The sequence below is a fragment of the Pleurodeles waltl genome, chromosome 1_1, assembly GCF_031143425.1.
Source record: "Pleurodeles waltl isolate 20211129_DDA chromosome 1_1, aPleWal1.hap1.20221129, whole genome shotgun sequence".
NCBI lineage: Eukaryota > Metazoa > Chordata > Amphibia > Caudata > Salamandridae > Pleurodeles > Pleurodeles waltl.
Genome location: NC_090436.1, coordinates 283,662,496 through 283,688,671, shown reverse-complemented (window position 1 = coordinate 283,688,671; position 26,176 = coordinate 283,662,496). Strand labels below are relative to the sequence as shown.

Here is a 26,176-nt window from a genome sequence, read left to right as displayed (position 1 = left end):
CTTTCTTTGAATGCACAACAATGACAAGCTTTTTTGCATGAATTATGCTGGGTCAAAATGGCACACTATATTGCACATAAGAGACCATGCAAATTTAACACAGACTAGGACAGTTGTGTTAGAATTTTGCTTCCTGCATGTGTTTAGTTTAGTTTAATAAATTTTTAGAGCGCATGGCTACCGGAGGGCTTCCCAGCTCTGAAGGTAGACCATAAACTGATCAGAAACCTATACTGAGAATAAAAATGTCTTCAGTTTCTTACGAAAGGAAGATTCCAGCCGTTCTTGTCGAAGTTCCAATGGGAGGGAATTCCAGAGGTGTGCAGCTTTAACTGAGAAAGAGTTGCCTCCCCATGTTGCTTTCTTGAAACGGGGTATGTTGACCAACAAAGCAGTGGAGGATCTGCGTGTTCTTAGAGGCACGCACAGCAACATACAATGCCTGAGAAACCGCAGACCATTGTTGTGGAGGGCCTTATGTGTCATGCAGATGGCCTCAAAATGGATCCGTTGTTTTATGGGAAGCTAATGAAAAGAGGTCTGTGTGGGTCTGGCCGACAGATGCCTGGGAGTGTTCATGAGCAAACGTGCATTGGCGTTTTGCATGACTTGCAGTCTCCTTATCACACAGCCCAGAGAGCTAAGAAAAAGGGAATTGCCATAGTCTAAGTGGGACATTATCAGGGCCTGAATGATAAGTCTTCTGGCCAAAAAAGATAAGATCTTGAAGATTTTCCTTGTAGATCGTAATAGGCCAAACTGGATGCAGCCAGCTTTTAAGATTGATGGTCCATCATGAGGCAGGGGTCTAACCAGAAGCCTAAACTCTTTATGTTTTCTTTTGGGGACGTCTTAAGAAGAGCATGATTTCCAATTATCATTACTTTCGATTTTCCGTCATTACGTTTAAGTTTAGAGACAGTCATCCATTTAGCTACATCCACAAGACAGGTGGATAGATTAGATTGGGCGGAGTTTCTAGAATTCGAAAGAGAGACTACAAGCTGGGCATTGTCAGCACATGTTATAAAGGAAAAACCATATGTTTCACCAATTTTAGCTAAGGGGGACAGATAAATATTGAAAAGAGTAGGGCTCAGTGAAGAGCCTTGAGGGACCCTGCAAGTGAGGGGAAATGTGTTGGAAAGGAAGGAGCGGTCAAGAACTTGAAAAGTTCTATCTTTCAAAAAGGAAGAAAACCATCTTAGTGTAGTATCTTCTATTACTACAGCTAAAAGTCGTTGAAGTAGTGTGGTATGGTCTACTGTATCAAATGCAGCACTGAGGTCTAATAAGATGATAGCTGCATGTCCACCTCGATCTAATAATTGGCGGGCATTTTCCATGATGGCTAATAAATCTGACTCTGTACCATGCTGTGGTCTAAATCCCATTTGTGAGGAATGTAAGAGTCCGTGGTCTTCAAGAAAACATGTAAGTTGATTACCAGTGTGTTTTTCAACTACCTTCGCCATAATGGGAAGGAAAGCAAAAGGTCTGTAGTTGGTCAGAAGAGTTGGGTCAAGTTTAGTTGTTTTTAAAAAGGGCTTAACAACAGCATGCTTCAAGAGCTGAGGTACAAGACCAGAGGATAGGGATTGATTCAGAATAATTGTTAATATAGGTGAGATTGGGTGAGAGGCAGAGCTAGTATATGAGGAGGGGCGGGATCTAAGGGAGATTTATAGTGTGCAAATATTTAGTGGCTTGAGCCTCTGTTATTGGTTGAAAAGACGGAAGTGAAACTGTCAGAGATTGAAGATCGTTATGTGGATGCCGATCAGTCTCTAGAAGGACATCGGAAGGGAAGGTGGCATAAATATCTAAAATTTTCCTTTGGAAATAGCCTGCTAGATTATTACTGTGGGCGATGTCAGTTGAGGGGACCAGAGTAAGTTCTTTAAAGATAATAAAGATCTCTTTAGGGGAATTTGCATACTGTTAATTTTTAGATGTGCAGAATGCTGCTTGAGCTAGTTTGATATCTGGATGAAATGTTCTGATCGCCTCCCTTTATTGTGACTTAGAGGCGGTCATGCCTGGCGGAGGCAGAGATGTGTGTCATGCCACAAAGCATGACTGAGCTACCCAGGGGTGGCATGGATGCTAACTAGCCACATTATGTTCTAGATTGGCTAAGAAAGCAAAAAGAACAGATGGTGGACAGAATGCTGAACAATGCAAACATTCACCCACAGTCACAAAGACCTGGGTTTAATCTGCGTTTACTCCATAATTTTTTTGCCCAGCACTCCATTCCAGTTTGGACCCAGCCATATGCAAATCAGTCTTGACCCTGTTCCCCATGGGAACAGTGCAGCCCAAACTGCTAAGCCAGGTCTTCCCTGGACCGGAAACAAGTATCCTCGGACAAGTTTCAGGGTATCACCCTTCATCAGCCAGGCTAGCTTGATTCTAGTGGCACAGTGAGCACCGGGCCCACATCTGGGTATACCCTTCCCACTTATGGTGACAAAATCAAAAAGAACAGAAGGTTTAACTGGATCAAAGCTCTTTTGGTACCCATAATAGGAGACTGCTAGGTCGAGACTTGGCACCCTAAGCTCCCCATAAACAGACTCACCTTCCTGTATTTGGGAGTTCCCATCTCCTGGGATCCGAACCTCACTTGGAGCTTCAACGTATGCCTGCTGGTGCATAGAGCCCAGGAAGATTTGACCCGATGGGATAAGCTCCCCGCTGACCATCAGAGGTAGAGTAGTCCTTTTTAAAAGATTGGTGCTCCCACATTTCCTACATGCCCTTCACAACTACCCACTCCATATCCTACACTCCTGGTTCACCTCCCTAATAGCAATGGGGAGGAAATTCATATGGGAAGGCAACCCCCCATGTGTAGCCCTGTGCAAGTGTGTACGCATGATATATGAAGGCAGGCTAGGGATGGCAAATATATGCCTCTACTACTGGGCTACCCAACTACTGACCATTAACAACTGGATGCATGATGGATAAAAGGACCTTACCTTTCAGGGAGAGCTGGCTCCTGTAGATTTCAATACTGTAATAGGTATCCTATATGGTGCACCCATTCCTGACACTCTCCTAGAGCTGACCCAAGTGGTGTTCCGATTGTGAAGAGGAGCCCTGTGTTGGATCAGGTTGGACCGCAGACACCCTGGAGACCCCCTAGTGGGAAGGCAGGTGGTTGACTCAGGTGGCCCAGCTACAAGGATTCCAGGGCTTGGACAGCATCGGGATCTCATGTTTGTGGGGTGTATGGGACTGGTCCCATATCAAAGCCTTTCAGACCCTCTGAGAGGACTTTCAATTATCCAACTCACAATTCTTCTGATATTTACAAATACAGCACACACTTCAGACCTACAAAGACAAATTGGCTGATGTCCCAGAGTACAGCCTCTTGGAGGAACGACTGCTTATGGGACATAGTGGGGTCTTTCAGATATACAAGACCATAGTATCACAGTCACCTGACCTGATGTGCCCCCTCGAAGTGAAATGAGAGGAATGGGTGGGAGAACTGGATGAGGCTGACTGGCGAGAGGCGTGTATGGCTCCTTAAGTGCTGGCCATTTCGGTGCAATTCAGACATATGCATTTCAAACCTTTACACCAAACAAACTTTACACCTCACTACCTATGGAGTGACTGAATCCGTGCTCCTCAGCATGCCCCAGATGCCTAGACTCAAACAGAAATTTACTTCATATGGTGTGGTCCTGTTCCTTTATCCATAACTGTTAGGTGAATATCATATCTACCCTGTTACACGAAGTGGGCACACATATAGAGCCGCACCCCAAACTCATACTGAAGGGCATCCTAAACAATAGAAGAGGCGCCTAGGATGACAGATTCCTGGTGGAGCTAGGCACACTTCTGGCAAAAAGAGATATAGCCAAACACTGGAACTCCCTCCCTTCACCTCCAAAAAGGATGTGGACGAACAGCATGGACTGGTGCGCAAAAATGAGTGCATTACTTACGGGTAATGGCATTACTCTGAGTCCTAATCCCTCACGTTGCTTTCCATACCAATGAGGCTCCTTTCCTCCCATAGACCCCTCCCTTCCCCTTTAAAAAAGTCCCCCGCTCCCAACACCTCCTGTACAGAAACAAGCCCAAAAACAGCAACTCAGGCATCCCGTACCGGGAGGGCAGGATGGAACGGAAAGGAAGGCAAGGGAGTAGGACTAGGAGTAATACCATTACCGATAATTAATGGACGCATTACCTCCCGTCCCTCCCTCGCCTTCCTTTCCATACCAATGAGATGTAGCAAGAGAAACACAGGAGACGGACACTGCTTAGCAACATATCTAAATCAGGACACCAGAAAAGAACACCCCTATTGCATTATAGAAGACAACACACGGTGACCCAATACCGATTCCAAACATCCTAATCCTGCAATTCTGTAATGACGAACAAAAGTGGACAGAGAGGCCCATGTAGCTGCCTTGCAAATTTCTACCACAGAAGTGCCCTGTAACTCAGCCACCGTAGCAGCCATACCCAGAGTAGAACGTCCCTGGACCCCCAGAGGAGGCACAACCTCTTTCAAAGAATATGCCAGCAAAACCATAGAACGGACCCAGCGACTCAAAGAAGCAGTAAACGGTTTCTCCCCCTTCCGAGCCGGACCAAAATTAACAAACAATGAATCCCCTTCCCGGAAAGGAGCAACCACCATCATGTATTCCAACAATGCCCTACACACATCCAAAGAATACAACCGAACCTTCTCAGCCGAGGAAGGGTCAGGACAAAAAGCAGGCAAAAAACCTCCTGACGGGCATGGAAAGTGGAATTCAACAAAAGAGGGAACAGATCTGAAAAAATCTTGCAAAAAGGAAAAGTGCAGGCCAAAGCCCCCAACTCCCCCAAACGCCGGACCGAAGTGATGGCCACCAGAAAAAAAGTCTTCAACGTCAGATGACGCAAATCATAGGACTCCAGAGGATCAAAAGAAGGACCAGACAAGACCTTCAACAACAACGAAAGATCCCAGGCAGGAAAGGAATGCACCGGACGAGGAAACAAGTTAAGAAGGCCCTGAAAAAATCTACGCATCAAATGACCCTCATCAGAAAGATTATGCCACGGACCCTGAAGCAACGGAAACCAATTTGCCTGCAGCCATTGAGGAGTGATCCATAGAACCCTTGCCCCCAGAAGACGCACTTTCACCAGAAAAGCACGGCGCAACTGGAAGGGTGGGAACGCATAAAGAAGACCCCAAGGACACGCCATCCCGTCCACCGCCCAAGCGTGAGGGCAACAAAACCGGGAGCAAAAGTGCCTCACCTTCACATTCTCTGGGGAGACAAACATATCCATCACCAGAAGACCCCACAAGCAAACCAGAGATGGAACAGAGACAACCGGAGGGAAAAAACTTGGGATGAAGGAATGACCCTGTTCAACTGATCCGCCTGAACACTGACCACCCCTGAATGTACGTGGCCCGAAGAGACAGAACCCAATCCTGAGCCCAAATGAAAATGTACCTCGCAATCCGAAACAGAGACTGAAACCTAGTCCCACCCTGCCTGTTGACGTAAAACTTGGCAACCAAGTTGTCTGTCTGGAGAAGAACATCCATGCCCCGCAGGGACACCTAAAAATGCACTAGAGCCAGAAGAACCGCCTTCAACTCCCTCGGGGACCGGATCGACTCTCGAAGAGACCAAAACCCCTGGACCTGCTCTGACCCCAGCCACCTGCCCCATCTGGAGAGACTGGCATCAGTCGTCACTACAACAGGCACCGAAGGAGATAAAGTTACCCCCAATCGAAGATGAGCTGGCACCAGCCACCAACCCCCTGTGAATGAACCCTGACACAGGAATCCTCAACTGAAGAGTGCCCAGAGCTGGAGACCAATGGGAGAGAAACCAATTCATCAGGCAAAGAAGATGAAACCACTCCCAAGGCACCAGAAAAATAACTGAAGCCAAATGACCCTGCAGACGCAACCACTGAAGAGCCCTGGGAGCCTTCTGCGACAAGACCGCCAAAACCTGTGACTTGAGGCCCAACAGTCGCTTCTCCTACACAGTCACCAACCCCTGCAGAGTCAGAAATCAGGCCCCGATGAAAACCAGCTCCTGGGAAGGAACCAAACCTGACTTTCCCCAATTGACCAAAACCCATGACCTTGCGGGACCAACAAAACTCTTGCCACATGAATCCCCAACAGAACACTGCTGGGAGCCTGAATCAGAACATTGTATAAATACAGATGGACAAACACCCCTTCAGAATGGAGAAGAGCCACCAGAGGAGCCAGCACCTTGGTGAAAATACTGGGTGAGTACTTGAGGCCAAATGGAAGAACACAGAATTGAAAATAGTCCCGGCCTACTGCAAAGCGGAGGAACCTCTGAGAGGACAGGGTGACTGGAACATGCAGGTAAGCATCCTGCAGATCCAGAGACACCAGGAAATCCCCCGGACTGATCAGAAAAAAAATAGCCTGAATGGCCAACATCCGGAAATGCACAGTCTTTATCCAGGAATTCACCATTTCGAGATTCAGCACTGGACGAAAATCCCTCGACACCTTTGGAACCACAAACAAGACGGAATAAGCACCCCAACCCCGTTCCCCCACAGGAACTTGGGAGATGGCCCCTTTCAACAGTAAGTCCCAGACACCTTCCAGCAATGCCGCCCTCTTGGCACTGTCCGCATGCAATGGTGTTTGATGAACCCCTGTATCTGGAGGAACCAAGCCGAAGTCTATGGGGTAGCCATTTTCCACAATGTGCAGCACCCAGCGATCGGCGACATCCGCCCGCCAAATGGGAAGAAAGTCTCTAAGTCGACCCCCAACTGGCCAACTTCCAGCCCCACAGTGATTGTCAGGAACTCTTCTTGAGGCCACCCTGAACAGAAGGACCAGATTTTTGGGAGAAAATCGGGCTGAAAATGACGTTTCCTGGAAGGAAAAGACTTGGAATCAAATTTGGGAGAAGAGTGAGAATGCTTCCACTAACCCTTGCCAGATGACAAACCACCTTTATAAGGTAAGATGTGCTTCCTCTCCTTAAAAGCTTTGGAAATCATGTAAGGCAATTGATCCCCAAACAAAGTGTGACCTTCAAAAGGAAGCCGCGGGAGAGCAGCATTCTCCCCCAGATCTGTCTTCCACATCCACTACCAGAGAGACCTACAAGCCCCAAACAATGGCCCAGATGCCAGAGCTGAAGTGCAGACCACATCCGAAGAAATGACAGCCAGTAACCTGGCCTTTTTCTCCATAACCGCCATCAGCTCTGAACATTCAGAGCTCTCCTGCACAGCCACCGCAAGTTTGTTAAAGTCTTGAACCAAGAATTGAGAAGAATATGCAGAGAAAATACAGGCCCTGAGCACCAAATTCTCAGCAGCAAAGGCCCTCTTCAGACCCGAATCCACCTTCTTGTCAGTGGCATCAGCAGGATTACAGTCCTCAGGATTGACCGCAGTTTTGCCAATCAAAGTAGCCAAAATGGAATCCAGCTTAACAGAAGGAGGTAACACCTCCTCCCCCTCCAGCCAGTACAAGTTCTTAAGAAAACGAGAAACCTGAGATTTGTCCACCTTCTTCCACTAACGGAAAACCAAAACCTTAACCGGGACTTGGAAAGGCATGGCAAACCTAGAAGGTGTAACAAACTGCGGAAACATGGTGGAATCAGCCACAGAAGGGTAAAAAACAAGAAACCCCAAATTGTCCCGAACATGGGCCAGAACATCCCACATCTCCTCCCTGGAGACATACTTCCCACCAGAAGACGTAGAAGGAGTGTCATCATCCGAGGAAGAGGACCCTTCTGCCGCCCGAGGGACGGGAGTAATGTTTACAAACATTACATTTATTTACAAAAAAACGTGCAAGAGATTCTAGACTGTCCCTAGATTTTGGGACTTAATTTAACATTTGAGGCAAGTTGGCAACTTGCCAGGGTTACCCTAGGCACCTCCAAAAATGATGATTAAATGTTACTAGTCAAGGATTCTACAGAAGAGGGGAAGTAGGGGCTATCACTTGAGATTATAGGTGGGGAGAGCCAATGGAGGTTCTCACTCTCAGCACACACAAGAATTGTGTCCTTGGTAAATACTGGATCTACTGTTTGATGGACCACTAAGGTTTATGGGCCCTGCACTCTCTTCTAAAATTGTAATATCCAGGGAAGTAATAAGGAAAAAAGGCAAAATGGCGAGGGTGACACAGCATCTGTACTGGTATCTGACTTTCATTCATGTAATTGGCAAAAACACTTCCATTCATGTTGGGCATTTCATGAGTTGGTGAAGTATCCCGTGTGAGTTGATGATGGTAGATTGCAGGTGTAGAAACTAGGTGCAGAGTAAATGAAGTGTGGTTTTTGAGGGGTGGGCACAGCTTGAATAGATGTCATCAATGTCAATGTTCCTTTCAACTAGAATGTTTAAGAGGCTACGTTTGCATGTAGCAGATGGAGGATTCATGGTGAGACTGGCATCAGATATGACTTCCTCCACTTTTGATGCTCATGGATCTCTCTTTTTCTAAAAGAGTGTGTATTGCTGCATAGTGTGTGTTGTCTAAGAGGTATTTGATACCCCTTCTCTTTCTCCAGATTACTTATTGGTGCCTAGTTTAATTGTTGATGACCTTTAGTTCTGTAGAAATTCCCTTTATCGGGTTTTGCCTTACAGATTAGATGTTCTCATGGGTATGAGTGGGTAGAAAATGTCTGCTGTTTGGCTGCATTTTGGTTACTTCCTTCTGGTGTAGTAGTAAAGACCTCAGCTTTTTTGCATTTTTCTCTAACCTATTTTTAGTGGTATTAGTAAACTGTGCATTATGAAACTAATGTTCAAGTGTGCATAATTTGTCCCTAAAATTGTACTGTATAATTGCATTCACCCTATTCGTGTTAAACTCTCCAGTAAGGCTACTGTAAGTAGCCAAAGAAATCACACCAGTTGCATAGAAATGTAATGTCATGTGTGGGCTGAAGTTTGTATTTACACAACCTACATAAATGACAATAATTTAAGATTCCTGGCAGCACCCTTGTGCTCTGGCGTGGCTACAACTTAAAGGCACAGCAGTGACACATGGGTTTGGAAAACCGCCATGTCATAAGGGAAAAATCTATTTTTATATACTAGATAAGTCACCCCTAAAGTACGCCTTATAAGCCCACAAGGCTGAATGGTTAATATATAAAAATGTGGCATACTACACATTCAGACTATCATGCTTTCACTGTAAACATTTGTACAAAAGTCCCTGTCATCGTGTAAGAAAACCTGCAGTTGCCTGGAACAAGTCTAGCAATAAATAACATCCTTATTTGATAAATGTACCTGATAAAATACTGTAACAATTAATAAACTTTAGTTAAATTTACTTGTCACTTAGTGGAAACATTACCTTAAGGAAAATATACTTTGTGTTGCCTGATAGAATACTATCTTAGACTTGGTTTTCCTCTCAGCCTGGCTGCAGAGGTCCAATGCACATTCTTGGCTGGCTATTACTGACCCTGTTCCTGGAAGACAATGGCTTGGCATCTGGGTCCCGGAAGGAAGGGGTGTGGTCAGTAAGTGATCAGTAGGGTTTTGCTATGAGACAAGGGGTTAGCAAATGCTGGCAGACAAATGACAGCCTTAACAGCTTTTTCTTTGACATGGACATGCTAAGTGTGGTTTGCATACTTTCTGACTCTTACCCCAGAAAGGAGAGAAGGAGTTTTGACCCTGGCAGAGGGGAGGACACCTAATCGCAATAGGAGAGTGATTAGAGGAAGGACCCTGCATCTCCAAATGGACGTTGGCATGGGGCATCTTATTTTAGCGCTCATGGGGGTTTACAGCAAACTTAGAAAGTAGGTGCTGCAAAGGAAGGTAGGGGTTGGAAAGACAAGAATTAGAATTCGGTAAAGGGAATTCTTAAATTGCTGGTTAATGCACAGAATAAGACTGGGACTTCACAGCCCACTTCTTTGAGCATTCCTGGACAGTGGAAGAAAACAACTGGAAAGAAAAGGACTCTGCTCGAAAGCTGGCAGAAAGACGATCCAAAGATATCTGACTCCTACTGCCAACAGGGACCGGTACTACTGTCCAAAGATAAAAAATATTGGACCCCCCCTCCCCCTTTGCCTGGACCAGTATCACAAAAAGCAGAAGGACCTCTGACTCCAAAAGGGTCCTGCTGACAACTAAGGACTGGATTTTGCAGAAGCCCTAGCTATAGAAGGACAGGGTGATGTAAAACATCCTGAGGATCTGAGAAGTGCAGAAGATACCAACAGGAACTTTCCCAGCATTTAAAGAAAGAAGACTGGGAAAAGATGTTGAAGCTACTCCAAGACGATGCATGCTATGTGGGAAAGAAAAGGCAGATTTGTCCCACACAGAGCTTTTTGCTACTTTAAAGTGGGGCTCAGCAGGATGTTGCTGTAAGGGTATCCAGTCTTGTTGAGCCCTGATCAAACAAAGGTTTCAAACTTGATTTTGGGAGCTAAACAATGGACAAAATTTGGTTGTCACTTGTTTTACAAGGGAGAGGCAGCAGTTCTATCCCAGTTGTGAAGCGAACTCGTTAGCTAAGAAATCCATATTTGTTCCATTCTGAACATTAACTGCCAAAATCATCAGCTCCCATACACTTTCATTACAACATATCAGACTGTTCAGGTTGGACCTTGTCCTGCTGGAAGCATTGAGCTATAAAAAATAAACTAAGGGCTGTGTAGTGCCGATCGGACTGCCGTGGCTGTGGCGGTCCAACCGCCACAATATGAAGTTGGCAGGCAGACCTGTCAACCTACCGTCATCCCCGCCAGGACCAGCGATCCCGATGGGCTGATGGTGGTCCTGGTTGTAATCAACACTGAACTCAGCACTGCCCTGCTGATTACAACCTTGTTCTCTGCCAGCCTTTTCATAGCAGTCTGACCGCCATTAAAAAGGCTAGTGGAGAACAAGTGCAGGAAGCCACAGGGGGCCCCTGCACTGCCCAAGCCCATGGCATGGGCAGTGCAGGGGTCCCCCTGCCCAGCACCCTTGAAATGCCCACTGTCTGCTGTGCAGACAGTGCGTATGTCGATGGTGCTGGTGCCCCATGCGTGCAGCAACATTGCCGCCGGCTCTGTTATGAGCGGTGACAATGCTGCAGCACCTTTCCCACTGGGCTGACTGGTGGAAACCCTGGTTTCTGCCGGTCAGCCCTGTGGGAAAGTCGTGATGGGGTTGTGATGGGTTGCCACCACCCCAGCAGCCTCCCATTGGGAGTTTGGCAGATGGATGTTTCCATCCGCCAAACCAATAACCAGCCCCTTCCTTAGCCTTAAGGTAAAACTCTTTTGGGATTAATTAAAAAGATAACATACATATGTGAGTAATTTAGAGTTGTAATTTACTCTTACACTTTTGGGTAACTTTACTATTTTTAGCTATTCACCATATCAAGTGTAAAGTAACTCAAAAGTGTTGATTTACACGTCACTACCTCCTGAACGGGGGATGAATCCATATTGGTGAGAGTAAGATCCTGCTGCCAAAAAGAAACAGTGTTAAGTCCAGTGCCACACATGACCAACCACTTACACTGCAACACCCTGCCATAAAAAAAATCCACCCTGGCTGTGGAGTCTCCCTATGGTAAAGTATAGGGAAAATTTAAAAAATATTATTAATCTTTATAATTAACTAGTAAAATAATGTTTCTGTTGAATATTAATGTAAATTAAATGTATATATTTATCCTAAATGTTGAATGAAATAAAATGTGCTAGTAAGCCAATTTTGAATTCAATTCTTAAATAATTTAAATATGTTAAATAAAATGAAAATATTTTTCTGACGTTTAAATTAAAAAATAAATTTCCACTTAAAATAAAAGAATAATACTATGCACTAATAATTATTAAACGTGATTAATAGAAGTAACTAAAATTGTTTAAATAAATATAGTTTAATACAACCAATGTTACTTTGATTTATATAAATTCAGAAAAGTTGTAAAAACATGTTATAATCAAATAATGAATGTTTTAATGTTACATTTTTTTGTCATTAAAATATATTTATGTATATTTTTCACTATTTTAAATAATTGAATGTTACATTATTAACTATTGGTTTTATTTTAAGTACTTATCACTAATAATTTCTATTTGAAGGTGTTGCTGTAATAGTGGTTAGCCGTGTGTGGTTCTACACTCAGGGCTGAAGTAATTCACTGCTGGTTTGGGTCCCTTTCTGTCTGCAGTAATTGTGCAGTTTGTAAATAGCAATGTGCTTAATATTTTGTACATGGGTGTCTATCCCTCTGCAAACCCCTCCCTATGTTTTCCCTAAACCTCTTCCACTTTGTAGTAAGTATGTCCCTTTTTCTAAGATACTCCCTCCATGACCTTCCCTAAAACCTTCCCATTTAGCAGTTAGTATGCCTCTTTTTCAAAGTCACTACCCTAAGTCTCACCCAGGTTTAAACATATAGAAAGACACGGGAGGTTGAGGTGGAGAGTTACACTTGCAGGTTTGTTAATAATATTTTTTTGACTTTAATAGTATTATTGTAGTACTAATAAATGCACTTTGGTATAGGGAGAACTAGGTTTTGGAGTGCTTTTCATGTGCATCAGTTGCATTACACAAGGTGACATTTATTTTGTAGGAATGAGGATGTTTTTGTACCCACGCCAAGACTCAAACCTCTTTCCTCATGTTCAAATTCAGCAACTCTGGCCATAACCCTTACACTCTCTTGCTGTTTCAGCTCTTCTTCCAACCGGGTTGGTTATGTTGCTTCCACTGAGTCCTGGGTTGAGCAGCTTATCCTGACCCTCCTGCGAGACAAGAAAGGCGCTATGACATGGCCAGCGTTGGCCGCGTCATCGTGATTTTGTTCCCCTGACTTTCAGCCATGCTGAACAGCAGCCGTGCAAGATGGCTAAAAGACACTGACAACGCCAGTAGACCTCACATTGGCGAAACCTCTTGGCTTTGCCAATGTTTGTTTATTTAGGTTTCCTTCGTGTTCGGAGCAACCCACGGGATTATTGTGAAGTTTTACATTTTGCAGCACTGACTGAAAAAGGGGCCTGTCATTGAAATCCCCGAATCAGCTTAGCAGGACATCCGACAGTGCTTTAAGCTGTGCGTGTAGCTTTGCGATAATGAGGCAGATCAGGGCTGCATGAGTGCTAGGTGCGCCTGCAGAGCAGTCCGGGAACTGGAGTCACGGTATGCACCTCGAGCAGCGCCATGGAGGGAGTCGTAATTTGGCCCACCTTTTGGAAGCCTCGGACGGCATCTGCAGCCAACCAGCACTGTGTTGCTATGGTAACGTATCCCAGACTGAAACAAATGAATTCGTTCCCTGCAGCTATGGCATTATTCTGTTGGCATTTGTATCCAGAGAGCCAGTACTGAGGTGGGCAAAACAGCAAACAAAGTAATTGGGAGCACACTGTAGGTGTAGTAGAAAGATCCATTTCAGCCACCCCAAAACTTCCCAAGTCTCCTTAAGCATTGACCATTCACAGCACTAATCATCATGTCTGTCCAGTAGTTACTATCAATTAGTAAATAAAATAAATCCATTTACCAGACGAAAAATAAACATTGGCAAAGCCAATTGGCCGGCCTTTGTGACCCATAGGCTTCGCCAATGTTTTTTCTGATGCCTGCAGAATCAGCAAAAAACAAATGCAAAATGTTTTTTCCAATGATGTAGAGCATCAGCATGAAATTAGTGCATACGCATCATGATGTAAGGTGTGTATTCATTATGCCTGCACATGCATAATGGCATATCCACACGTATATGTAATAGGGCAGACGCCCACTTACTGACTGAAGCGTGGCTATTTTATTTATTATTTTATTTACCAATCCAAGATGGCAGACACCACTTGGAGGGGTAAAAAAAAAAAATTTGCTGTGCAAAAATGCATTTCTTAAAGCAGAGTAATTTGGCAGCAAATTCAAAGCCATCCAAAAAAACTTAGAAAAACACTCCAAAAAATTGGGAATTTTAAGGAAAGTGAAGGGAATGAGAGCAATGAAGAAGGGGAAGGAGCAAGGCTGATGAAGCAAAGGGTGGTGGGTAGTGGCCGCATCGGGCATGCGGGAACTAAAAATTGAAAGAAGAAAGCTGGGGGGAGGTGAAGGGAGCAACACGGAGCATGCGAGATTGGGTTTTGGCATCTAATAGGAAAGCAGCACATGAGGGAGAGAGGAAGTGGAATGAGGGGGAGCAAAACAGAGCATGGGGCGGCATGTACAGGAGGTGAAGCAGCACACAATGGAGACAGCTGGAAAACACACATTCTCATAGAGTGCTAAAGACAAAAGAAACAGTAGTTCCTTAAATGAGAGCAGTGGAAGGATACAAGTTAGCCAATCAAAAGAATGGCATATAGGCTATGCTCCGGGCGAGGAACAAACACAAGAAAAGCAAAGGAAGCCAGTAAAAAAGAATAAATAAATAATAGTGACAATAAACCCAACCACCGGAAGCAATGAGCGGGCCCAAAGAACACTATTTTTCGTATAGTCCACAAAAGGTCTTTAACAGCCAGGCAGTTTATAATGTCTTGCAGGTGTAACCTAAACATTATTCAGTAAACCTCTCTATGGGTAAACAGTTTGCACAGAGGCAGTTTGCATAGAGGAAAGATGGTGCAGTCTGAACATGTGGAAAATGGGAACATACACAAAAGATCATTTAGTGATGAGCACAGCTCAAAATGCAGTTTCGTTTAAGGAATGGCAATACAAATCTCAGTATGCACCAAGGATTACTGAGTGACAGGGCAAATCGAAACATGCTTAATGGAGGTAATTCTTGACATGCTGTTGCCACTTTTATCATTTTACCCTGCCCGGGTGTAATGCTTGCACTGGCATTAACTAATTAATTAATAACATGTTTATAATGTTATTTCTACTTCTATTTGACGTTTGAGTCTGTACATTTGCTGTAACCTATCTGAATACAGACATTCACCCATCCATGCCCTCACCCATTATACAGCCATTATCCCCAGGTCTCCCTTATCCTCATCTCCTTTATCACAGGTGAGATTACCTATCTCATCAGCAGAAAAAAGAGAATAGAGGTATACTGCTATATACTGGCCCACCCGCTCCCACTGGAGGATACCTAAGCAGTACCTACCCAGCATTCCTTATGTTTTATTTTCTGTCTGCCGACAGGATAATGAGAGGATGGAATGGGAGTTGCTCCTGTACGGCTTTGGCAATCCACGGGTTACAGTCATCGCCGGCTGGCATTCCAGCCAGGCGGGGCTGTCGGCCAGAAGGATTTGCACCTCTCTTCCTGTAGAGTTTGTGGGGAGGCGTGCGGTGTCTATGTGCCAGGTTGTTTTGCTTTTTTGGCAATGGATCACTGGTGTAGTAGAGGAGTTTCGGCGCTTAGTTTCCAGGTTTCATTCTGCACATGCTCACCTGTGCAAGAGTGTGCATGTGTGCGAGTCATTTCTGCTTTCATGGCATTGTGTCGACATGATGGGAGTGCTTCTTATACCAGTGATCAGGTGAGTATCACATAGTGGTTTTGAAAGTAAATTGAGGTATCTGCTGTTGCTTATGGGCAGTGTTCTTGGCTGGCTGGCATTACAGCAGGGTGGGGTGTCGGCCAGCAGGATTGCATGTCTCTCTGCCTGTCTGCTGGGCTTGCAGGGAGAAGCATAGGTACTTAAGGAAGTTTGGTAGCAACACTGGCTTGATGTTTTTACAGTTGAGTTTCCCGCAAGGCAGTCTTATCACAGGCGCTTGATTCCGGGTTGAAGTGAGCACAGGCGCGCTAAAGGGAGAGTGTTAGTCTGAGCTTTCCCCTGTCATTGCTGCATTAAGGGGAAAGCCTCACAGACTGGCAATCGGGTGAGTACTGCATAGCTGTTTTCCAGATTCTTTGGCAGTAACATGAATTTGGGCATGACTGTTGGTGTTTCTGATGGTTTTTGCAATGGGCACGCATGCTAAGAAGAAGAGGCATGTGGAGACATCCTCTGCTTCTTCCTCTTCTTCCTATCAGTACTCTGGGTTGAGGTGGAGGTTCTGGGAGCAGTGGAGCATAAGGGCAAGTACATTACTACTAAATTGTGGCCTGAGAGTGATCACCCATGTTCAGGCTAACATGGATTTTCTGGGGATGAGGTTGTGGTCAGTTCTGTGGGGTTACTCCTATGCCAATCCTGGAGTATAGCTCCCCTGGATATTCCTGTTCATCCTTTCATATATGTGGTCCTGAAGAGGTGTGGAAGGATCTAGACAAGATCCTTCTGCTTAGAAGTATGGCAAAGTTGTATCGGTTGCAGGAGATGCGTGGGGATCTTCTGTCTTCATTCCCTGTTGATGCTTTTCTGGCCCTTTCAGTCGAGAGAACTTCTGGTCAGGTGCTGCAGTCTTCAGAGTTCAGGTGGACTAATAGATTGATGCTGCCATGAGTCAGGTATATTCTGGTTAATGTCTGGCTCTGAGAGCTGGGATATATGGGATAATCTGTGTCCCTGTCCTTGATTTCAGGTCTATGGATGATGCATCTGTTGTTCAGGGTTGTTGGCCTGATGGAATACATGACTGTCATCTCCTTTGATGTATTTTTGGCCATAGCACTGTCTGGAGGGGCTTGTGCAGTGCAGTCATCCCCTTGTGTGGTAAGACTAGTGCCCTGACTAAACTTTAACTTTTGCAGGAGCCAGGTTCAATACGGTTCTAAACAGGGTCTTCCTTGCAGCTACCAGGGCTGCAATCTTGCTGTCTCTTTACTTGGGTACAATTGGTTTCCAGTCCCTTTTCTGTTCGTCGAAGGTTGAGATTGCTGGGATACATGGAAGCGGCTGTTTTCACAGCTTCACTGGGCTTGGTTTCTTCTTGGTCCTCTGTGGTCTCATCTTCATTCATTCTGAGCCCAAAGTCAGGGGACTTCGACGGTGTGGTTCCAGTGTCTGCAGGGATCACTGAGCTCCCTCCTGAGGTGGTGGCCTCTTCCAGTGTCTCCCTCCACAGGCATGGCACTGCAGCAGATGCCAGCTCCATTGGTTGGGGTTCTGCATTGGGGGACAGGCTGCTGTAGGCACAATGGTCCCTGCGGGATAGCAGGTGTTCCTTAAATTGGTTTGAACTCATGGTTGCTTACAGGGCATTGCTGGGGTTCAACCAACTTCTTGTGGGTTGCAATGTGGTGGTCCGATCAGGCAACCTGGCTACGGCTCTAGTCTAGTTCCCTGGATGCTGCAGCTACTCTGCTGTTCTCATTAGGAGGAGGTTCACTTGCGGTCTCTGGGGCAGTCCACCTCAGAGGAGTGCAAAATAGGGTAGTGAATTTTCTCAGTCAGCTCTTTCTTCCTTCCCAGAAAATGTCTCTACCAAGGGTTGTCTTTCTTCGGCTGTGCAAGAGGTTTGGAATGCCCTTTCTGGACCTCTTTGCTTCCTGGCTCAATGTGCTAATACCCAGGATCTGTTTTCACAGTCAGCAGGAGGAAGCCTTGGGTGTGGGGGAGAATGCATTAACCCGTTTATGGTTGAATCAGCTTTTCCAGCTGCATTTCCACTGGTTCTTCTCATTAACTTGTTGCTGACAGGATTGCTGGAGAAGCAGAAGTGATGGTAGGGCGTGCTGCCTTTTTAGCCCAGGCTCTCATGGTTTCCTAGGCTCCAGTTTTTGGTGATCCAGGGTCCATGGATGTTTCTTTTTAATCCCTCCTCTCTCAGGTCATCCTCTTTCCTGTCCTTGCAGAGGCACTGTCTCTCGGTTTGGAAGTGTGAAGATGTGGTTAGTGAATAAGGGACTGCCCCATCATTTTGCTGAGGCTATTCAGCTGTCCTGGGACCCATAAACTTTGATTTCATATGTGCAGCAGTGGGGTGGTTTTTCAACATTTGGTGTAAGCCCCTCCAGCTGGTCCTGTTTGACTGTCTCCTATATGATGTGCTGCAGTTTTTGTGGGACGGGTTTGAGAAATGTATGGTGGTTTCTCTCCTGCTAGCCCAGTGGGAAACTGTCCCGGCTCTTAGATCCCCTTGGGGGGGCTTGTCTGTAATGGATGCTTTGATGTCACATTTGTTGCACAACTTTCCTCTTTTCCGCCCTCTAGTGATGCCTTAGTTTCCTCTGTGGGCTTTGTCTTTGGTTTTTCAATCCTCAGTTTCCCCTCCATTTGCATCTTTGGAGTTGATGGATGTTATATTTCTCGCTTTCAGTGTTGTGTATCTGGTGGCCATGGAAAGCAGAAGATCGCAGATGATGGTGTGGTTCTTTATAGGGATTCTCCCTTTGTACTGAATGTGGCATCAAATTTCATATGGTCTGAGGAGTGTTTCTTCTGTTTCTTTGTGCTGAGACTCGGTCCTCTGAGGTTCAGTGGTCTTTGTGGGATGTTAAAATGGCTTGAAGGCTCTAGCTTGATTGGACTCCCTACTTTAGACAGACAGATTCCTTCTATGTTTCTTTTGGAGCCTCCAATCGGGTTGATCGGGCTTCCTCTTTGTCCATCAGTAGCTGGATACAGCAGTTGCTTTGTCTAGCCCATTATTTGTATGGGTTTCCTCATCCTGTAGGGCTTCAGGGGAGGTCCACCCGGAGGTGAAATGAGTGTCCATTTCTGAGGTTTTTGGGGCAGCTAAGTGTGCTTTCTCCAATATCTTTGTATGCATTTCGGGTTGCGGACTGTCCTCTGTGCTGGATGCGATATCAGTTGGAGTTTTGCATCACATGCTCTTTGACCTCCACTTCCACTCACACACACATACTTACACATACACACACATTCACACTTAAACACACTCTCTTACATAAACAAACTCTCACCAGCAAGCATGCACACCACATATATTTAAAAGCATTTTTTACTTACCTCAGCTGCCATGGAAGGGCATATTCCAGCTAATTGTACTCCATTTTTATTACACTAATAGTGAATACATTTTTATTAATCACTACAAGTGTGATATAAAAATTGATCGAAAACAAAGAGAGGGAAGACCCAAGTGAAGGACAACCTGCACTGTGCTCCTGGCACAGAATTTGCCACCTCTGAGGTCAGTGGTGACAAAGGCAGTGCCAGAGGTAGCAAAGGGCAAGCCAGAGCTCCCAGCTGCGACCCCTGGTAACGCATAAATGACGTTCATGCACTCACCTCTTCATCTATGCACGAAGTCAGAGACACAGATTTGCCACTTAACAAAAGGGAACTTTCACTTACAAGATAGCTAGGTCTAGTAGATTTGTCAATGTTTATTGTCATGATATGGGCATGTTTCTGGAAAGTTTTCTTGTGTATGGGGAAGTGGAAATCATTTTTTGTAAGTGCAACATGTTGCGTGGGTGGGTAGCTTTGTTTCACTATTTTGGAGATGCTGCGGTATTCCTGTATTCACCCTTGCTCATTTGTGGGCATATTTATCAAACTTACATGCAGTGCAACCAGCAAGCCCCCTTGCTGAGCTGTGCTGCGTGAAAGGCAAAGGGCAGGAATGCACCATATTTAACATCATATAGGCACATTGCTGCCATTTTCTTGCGCTGGTGCACTTTTGGCCGCCTATCGCCAACACAGGCACCCTTGTGTCATGTTGTAAGGATGTCTACATTGCAGGCAGAATTATTTTTGTGCAGGAAGGGACACCTTTCTGCTCAAAAACAATCCTGAGAGGAATTTTCCCTCCTAAGTGTGATGCAAAATGCAACACACATAGAGGAAAATACGAGGAGAAATAAATATATTTCTCCTTGGTACGCCTCCCTGGGGAGGCATAGCATTTTGATGCATTCCGAGGTCTACCACTAATGGTAAATTTGGGAATGTGCCAAAATCCATGGGTGGATGGATTTTGGAAAAACTACACTCCACCCATGGAATGCCTCCTTGGGGCAGAGTTACGCAAGGCAGCAATCTGCACTGCTTTGCATTACTCCAGATTTATCAAGCCATGCATGGCAACGCAAGGTGGCATGGCATGAGTTGATAAATCTGATTTAAGTAATGCGTCACCTTTGCACCCCCTTGCATGGCGCAAGGGTAATGCAACACTATGAGAAATATGGTCCGTAGTGTTTACACTTGTGCTGCAAAGTGGCTTGTTCATTTCATGGCAGAATTGGTCATGTCTGTGTCTGACATCATATGGATGCCAGATGTATGAGAGCGCTGAGTGGTAATGTATTCTGAAGGGTGTGTTACGTGTGGGCATAATCTCTCGAGCGTTGCCTTGCTATGGGGGATTTACACATGTGCTTTACCTGGACTTTGTCAACCGTGTGCTGGTTCGATTGGCGCACATCTGTGAGTTCCTAATATCCTCAAACACTGTTTCATGCTCAGTTGATAGGATTCTTATTGTTGAAGTTGGGCTTTCAAAGGAAATGCTGCCTTCAGAAATGCACAATTTATCCTTGTTTTGTAACCCCCTGGATTGAGAAGATCCCCAATAAACAGGCATCGTACAAAATCACAATTTCCAAAGTGAGACAGGCATGTATGTAAAATATTTTCTTAATGTGTTATTCTGGTGGGAATTGAAAAGATCAGTGCACAAAAAATCGGGTGAAAGAGCTTTATGATAAACTCGCCTAAAATAGTGCTGTTGTTCATTTGCAAACTGTGTATAGCGGGTGTTGATGCAATTTCAGCGTGGTCAGAAAAATGTATAGAATCAAAATTAAAGCTACCACGGCATGAAGCTACCCCAAGGGTTAAATAAAGGGTAAGGTCCTTTAAAAAAAGACTAATTTAACTGAAAATGTTTTAAAAACACAACATTAAGTCAAACAACAACAACTTCTTAGACAATAAAAGGCAAAAGCATTAAGAGATAGCGCTCAGCTGCCGGGGTAAGAATTGATGAACAGCTGATGAAGGTACACAGCGCACAGCTCCATTGGATAAAAAGAGACAGAGGAGGGCTTTCTGTTTCCGAACTAAAAACTCTTGAGGGTGCCCTGGTCTTGCCATTGCTGAATTAAGTAAATGAGCTCTTTACTGCTGCTCCTTCGAACTGCATGCCCGGCAGCCACACATTCCACTGGCACACTCTTCATGCTCAGCCGCTGCGAGGACAAGCATGGACAGCTCCTGTGCAGACGGAAGTGTTGATACACAAGCACGTGCACCGCTCCCGCGCCGCCTCCGCCCGTTCTTGTTAATGGCTTACTCATGAAGGCGACCACAGTTGCTTTTAAATAGGGCTTGGTGAAGGGAAATTCAGAGGTTTACATGGTGTCTTATGTTAATACAGGAACATCATTTCCCGGACGTTAACTATATCACGGCTGGCTGCTTGTGTCCGCTTCCGCATTCCGTTAGTATTTCCTTCACGGCAGATGACGCAGGGTGGACGCGTCACTCTGCGATCTGACACCTTTTTCTACATCTAGTCGAATGATTTCTAAAGTGCCGCCAGTGGTATTTATTCTACCGCAGGTTATAGCGCTGCTAAATCCATACCATTCAACTTGGAATAGAACACCGCTTCCTCCAGATGTACGTTGTACATTTCGCCCCAAAACACTCAGCTCAATGATGCACCCCAAAATGACGTCTAAGCATCCAATAAACCTTTAGAGGCTCTATCTTGTTCGACTGCAATGTTTTGGAAGTTGCTTTCTGCTTTCATAAGTAATGTCCATGACCACTTGGCCTTTCTCAAGACACTGAGGTTTTCCAACATTCCTGAGCCAAGGTATGTAGCTGCTCCATACCTCATGGCACATAATCCATTTACTGACCCTACAACTTATCAGTTTGTTGAGAAGATGAGTGTGGATCTGAAGATGTGGCTACATGTCTCTCCACATGGAGCTACCTGGGCTCATGAAAACGCACAAGGTACACGAGTGCATGACAGGGCGCCTCACCTATGGATATGTGCGTATTGCTTTCTGTGCTATGATCGGAGCACATCTCTGATTCTCGGGCAGATGCCCCTCCCCCCCCCCCCCCCACACACACACACAGTCCACCTCTCAGATCTTCAAACATGCATGGCCGCCCTCCTGGTAGCATGCCCACTGCTATACTATGATCACCCACCTTTTCTACAGGAGGATTTTGTGACACGAACGTGCCATTTTGAGATCCGGAAATTCATCAGCAACACAACTGTGGCACACCTTCAGAAGACCCTGCGGGTGATGTATCCTTTATACTTAGGGCCTGATTCTGACCCTGGCGGCCGGTGACCGCCAGGGTCACCGGCCACGGGAGCACCGCCGACAGACCGGCGGTGCTCCGAAGGGCATTCTGACCGCGGCGGTTCAGCCGCGGTCAGAAAGGGTAAACCGGCGGTCACCCGCCGGTTTACCGCTGCCCTTCTGAATCCTCCATGGCGGCGGAGCGCGCTCCGCCGCCATGGGGATTCAGACACCCCCTACCGCCATCCTGTTCATGGCGGGAAACCCGCCATGAACAGGATGGCGGTAGGGGGTGCCGTGGGGCCCCTGGGGGCCCCTGCAGTGCCCATGCCAATGGCATGGGCACTGCAGGGGCCCCCGTAAGAGGGCCCCGCAAAGTATTTCAGTGTCTGCTATGCAGACACTGAAATACGCGACGGGTGCCACTGCACCCGTCGCACCTTCCTACTACGCCGGCTCAATTCCGAGCCGGCGTCCTCGTGGGAAGGTTGATTTGCCCTGGGCTGGCGGGCGGCCTTTTGGCGGCCGCCCGCCAGCCCAGGACAAATCTCAGAATCACCGCAGCGGTCTTTCGACCGCGGTGCGGTGTTCTGACGGGGTTACTTTGGCGGGCGGCCTCCGCCGCCCGCCAAAGTAAGAATGACCCCCTTAATGTTTAGAGCTACATTGTTGAATGTTTGCCTCTCACATATATACCATCATCGCTTCCCTTTAAGCTATACAAGTTGCAACTTTCCAAGTATTCTCTTTCAATATATAAATTAAAGGTAAAAAGAGTGTTGAAGGCTCCAGACCCATATATCTGCAAAAAAAGTTACATTCCACCAATCATCTGTCCATTCGGATTAGACCAAGCCAACGTCCTATAGAACCAATGTAAAAGCAGAGGAGATGAGCTTTGAAGGGCGCACTTTGTGAATGGCACTCCTCCAAACATCTACATTGACTCTAACACTCTGAACCCAGGGTGGAACGGAAAGCTCGTTTTGGCGATGTTATGCGTATAGACCATTAACCGGTGAGTTACGATACCTTTGAAGGGATGATGTTGCTACAGTGACAATTACCTGTTAGCCACACACCGTTAAAAGCTAGAGTTTACCCACCAAAGCCGATCCGCAATGAATGCCTACCTAAAAATCACACAAGCGCCCTCAATGCAAACCTCCCTCCTACTTAATACTGTTGCTGTTTAGAAAAGCACATAGGAGCAATTGAATTATGTAGTGTGCGCCTTACACACAACATTAACATGGATATAACAGACTCTTTTCCCTCTAGTCACACGTCGGGAAAAGCTAGAGTTCTAACTCTCCCTGGCAGCAATGAATGCTGCATAAAATCCCATAAGTGCTCAGGGCAAACCTTTTCTCGCGCGTACCACTGATGCTGCTCACGAAAGCACCTAGAAGCAATTTAATTAACAATGTGCGTTTTTACAAAGAAAATTAACTTGGATATAACAGCCGTTCTGACGCTAAGTGTACTGATGCATGCATTCCAGGAATCCATGCTCGACCTCATAGTGACGGTTCGAACCGGGATGGGTCGACTCAGCATTTCATCCTTCCTTAGGTTGACAAAATGGGTATGATTTCGTCGGGTAACAACCGACATATAGATGCACTTCGTGCTCTGAAGAACGAACTCTATCTGCAAAGGGCAACGCCTTGGAACAGTTACACCCCAGTGCCCGAAAAGGGAGGGGTGGTGCTAAAGGGGGTATGCTGACCTTTGACCATCCACAAGAGCTTCATTAAGAAGCACATCTGTAAACACTTATGGACATGCAACTAATCTTCAGCTGCGATTGGGCCAATAAATCGACCCTGGACTATCTGAGGAATGCCACTTTGTTGGCCCTGCTAAAAAGTCATGGATAGCAGAACATCGCCTCGCTGCGCAACGCGCAGACGCATCACAGTGTGGTACACGTGAAAATGGAGTCTAGTGGCATGTGCCAATGGAAGCTGCCCGAAACACTTAACAGCTACTACCAGGGGAGTCGTCCTTTCGTTCCTGGTGACATTTCATGCTCCAGCCATCGTGGTGCCATTGATTATTTTTCTGCCCGGTAATTATGTTCAATATAGCTTCCTTAATTAAGACAACTCTGCAAGAGTAGTAGTCTGCACGGAGGAGCTGGCTTTATATGCTGCCAATCACTTAGAGGCATGGAGCGTGAGAAAACACACAAACAGAAAAAATAATGGCTACAAAAGTTGTCATTTTAGGACATCAGTCTTGCCAGGCATGTTGTGAACATTAGTGATGCAAATGCGATTACCCCAGACAAGTTACAGTACCTTGGATACAGACGAGCAGGGGCAGGCAGATTCTTCCTGTCGCGCTCATCGCTGCAGGCTGAGCCTCAGACCGAACCAAGGTGTGGATGCTCACGGGTGCGTCTTCAGGTCTGTGATGATAAAGGCAGGCTTGAGCCCTGCGCGGCGGCGGCGTTCTGAGGAGACCAGTGGTGAACGCACAGCTGCGGCAGTGTCGGGAGCGTGCCTCTGCTCTTGCCGCCAGGGAGGGTCAGGCAGGCGGCATCGGATTACAACAGGAACACCAGCGGTCGGCGCTTCCTCCCAATCAGCAGGCAGGTCCGCTCGCACCTCCCCCACCCTGCTCCCCTGCTCACTTCTGACACACCTTTACTCCTCGGATCTCACCGTACCTTGTGCAAGAAGGCGTGGCAGCAAACTTACCTACCAACAATGAAACACTAGCCCGACGTGAGGGAAAAGATGAGATTCTAAACACACAGAAATGTGACAGGTCCTATTAGCAGCTTTATAACGGGGTGCAAATCATCTAAATGACAAAATGCAGCCAACTTGGAGTCGCAGTGACATAAAACAACATATTTGTGTTGAACGATGCGAATAAATATAAATGTATTAAAAAAACTGTTTACAGACCGTCATAGGTGTTGAAATCTAGTGCCATGGAAATTACATAGTTCCATCTAAAGGTGTGTAGTTATTCTTTAACTAATAACCTCTTTTGCAAGGTTCTTAAAATAGCATGTAAGTACCAGGCAGGTTCTATTTGTTTCCACTCAGCACTATATAATTAGTTCCCCCAATGCTTTTAACTACGTCTTTTGTCAGTTCATGACATAATGGCCAGTGTCGGTGTCTACAATTTCAACCACAGATAGTGTCAAAGTGTATGGTTTATAAAATGGTAACTGTCAGCTTTTGAGGTTAACAATGACTAATGTCACCATGTAATGTTTTAACTATCAATTGAGTCACTGTATAATAACGTCAGGGCAATAACTTATGCAAAGTCCTCTCAATGGTCTCCGTTTTACATCGATATCCTTGAAGATTCCTGTCATCTGTACTCCCACACAACGGGTGTACAATGTGTCCTGGTGATCTGGAAATTTCTGCTCTGTTACCTTCACCTCAAATATTAGAACCATGCAGTGGGATAGAAAGGTATTCAGCATCATAACTTATTTTTAGCAGTGATCTTTTGGAAGGAACAACACATAACCTGTGTCCAAGTAACAATGCACCTAGCATCTCCCTTCACCCTTCCAAGCACACTACATTGCAGGTGTCATCAAACATCTACTGCAAAGGACAGACCAGTCATATACAGCGATGCCACCCTTTCAAAGCAACGACCACAGTAACGGCACAATAAACACATAATATTGACCTGCCCTAAAGTAAAGTAATACTCTCAAAACTAGAAAATGTAAGTTTGGGGTATAATGTGAGCTTACCCATAAATCAAGAGGTCTGTTCACCTGTATCAAACAGCTAGAAGCAGAATGAAAGCATCTAAACGTACGGTAATTATCACTCTTGAGCCATTTCGCCTGGATGGAAAACGTGTTATGTAATATTTTAACACAATGAGACTTATTTTCCTGTAACCTACATGAAAGGATCGAGAGGAGCTTTAACAATTGTAATTTTTAAGAAGACCTATGTATATCTTGCATATTGGATATCAGTAGGATGGATAGACAAAGAAAAAGAGTCATATGGCTAGAGCAGGATACCCAATAAATGAGACAGA

The 26,176-nt window shown here is 45.6% G+C and overlaps 1 protein-coding gene across 1 annotated transcript in view; it reads right to left on the bottom strand.

The window, feature by feature from the left end:
* ITGA2 (integrin subunit alpha 2) overlaps positions 1–24,676 on the bottom strand; it is a 475,911-nt gene extending 451,235 nt beyond the window's left edge. The window contains exon 1 of the mRNA XM_069221707.1: positions 24,442–24,676. Within this exon, the coding sequence (XP_069077808.1) occupies positions 24,442–24,490 (49 nt within the window). The 5' untranslated portion in view covers positions 24,491–24,676. The remainder of the gene's footprint in view (positions 1–24,441) is intronic.
* Between the last annotated feature and the right edge of the window lie 1,500 nt (positions 24,677–26,176).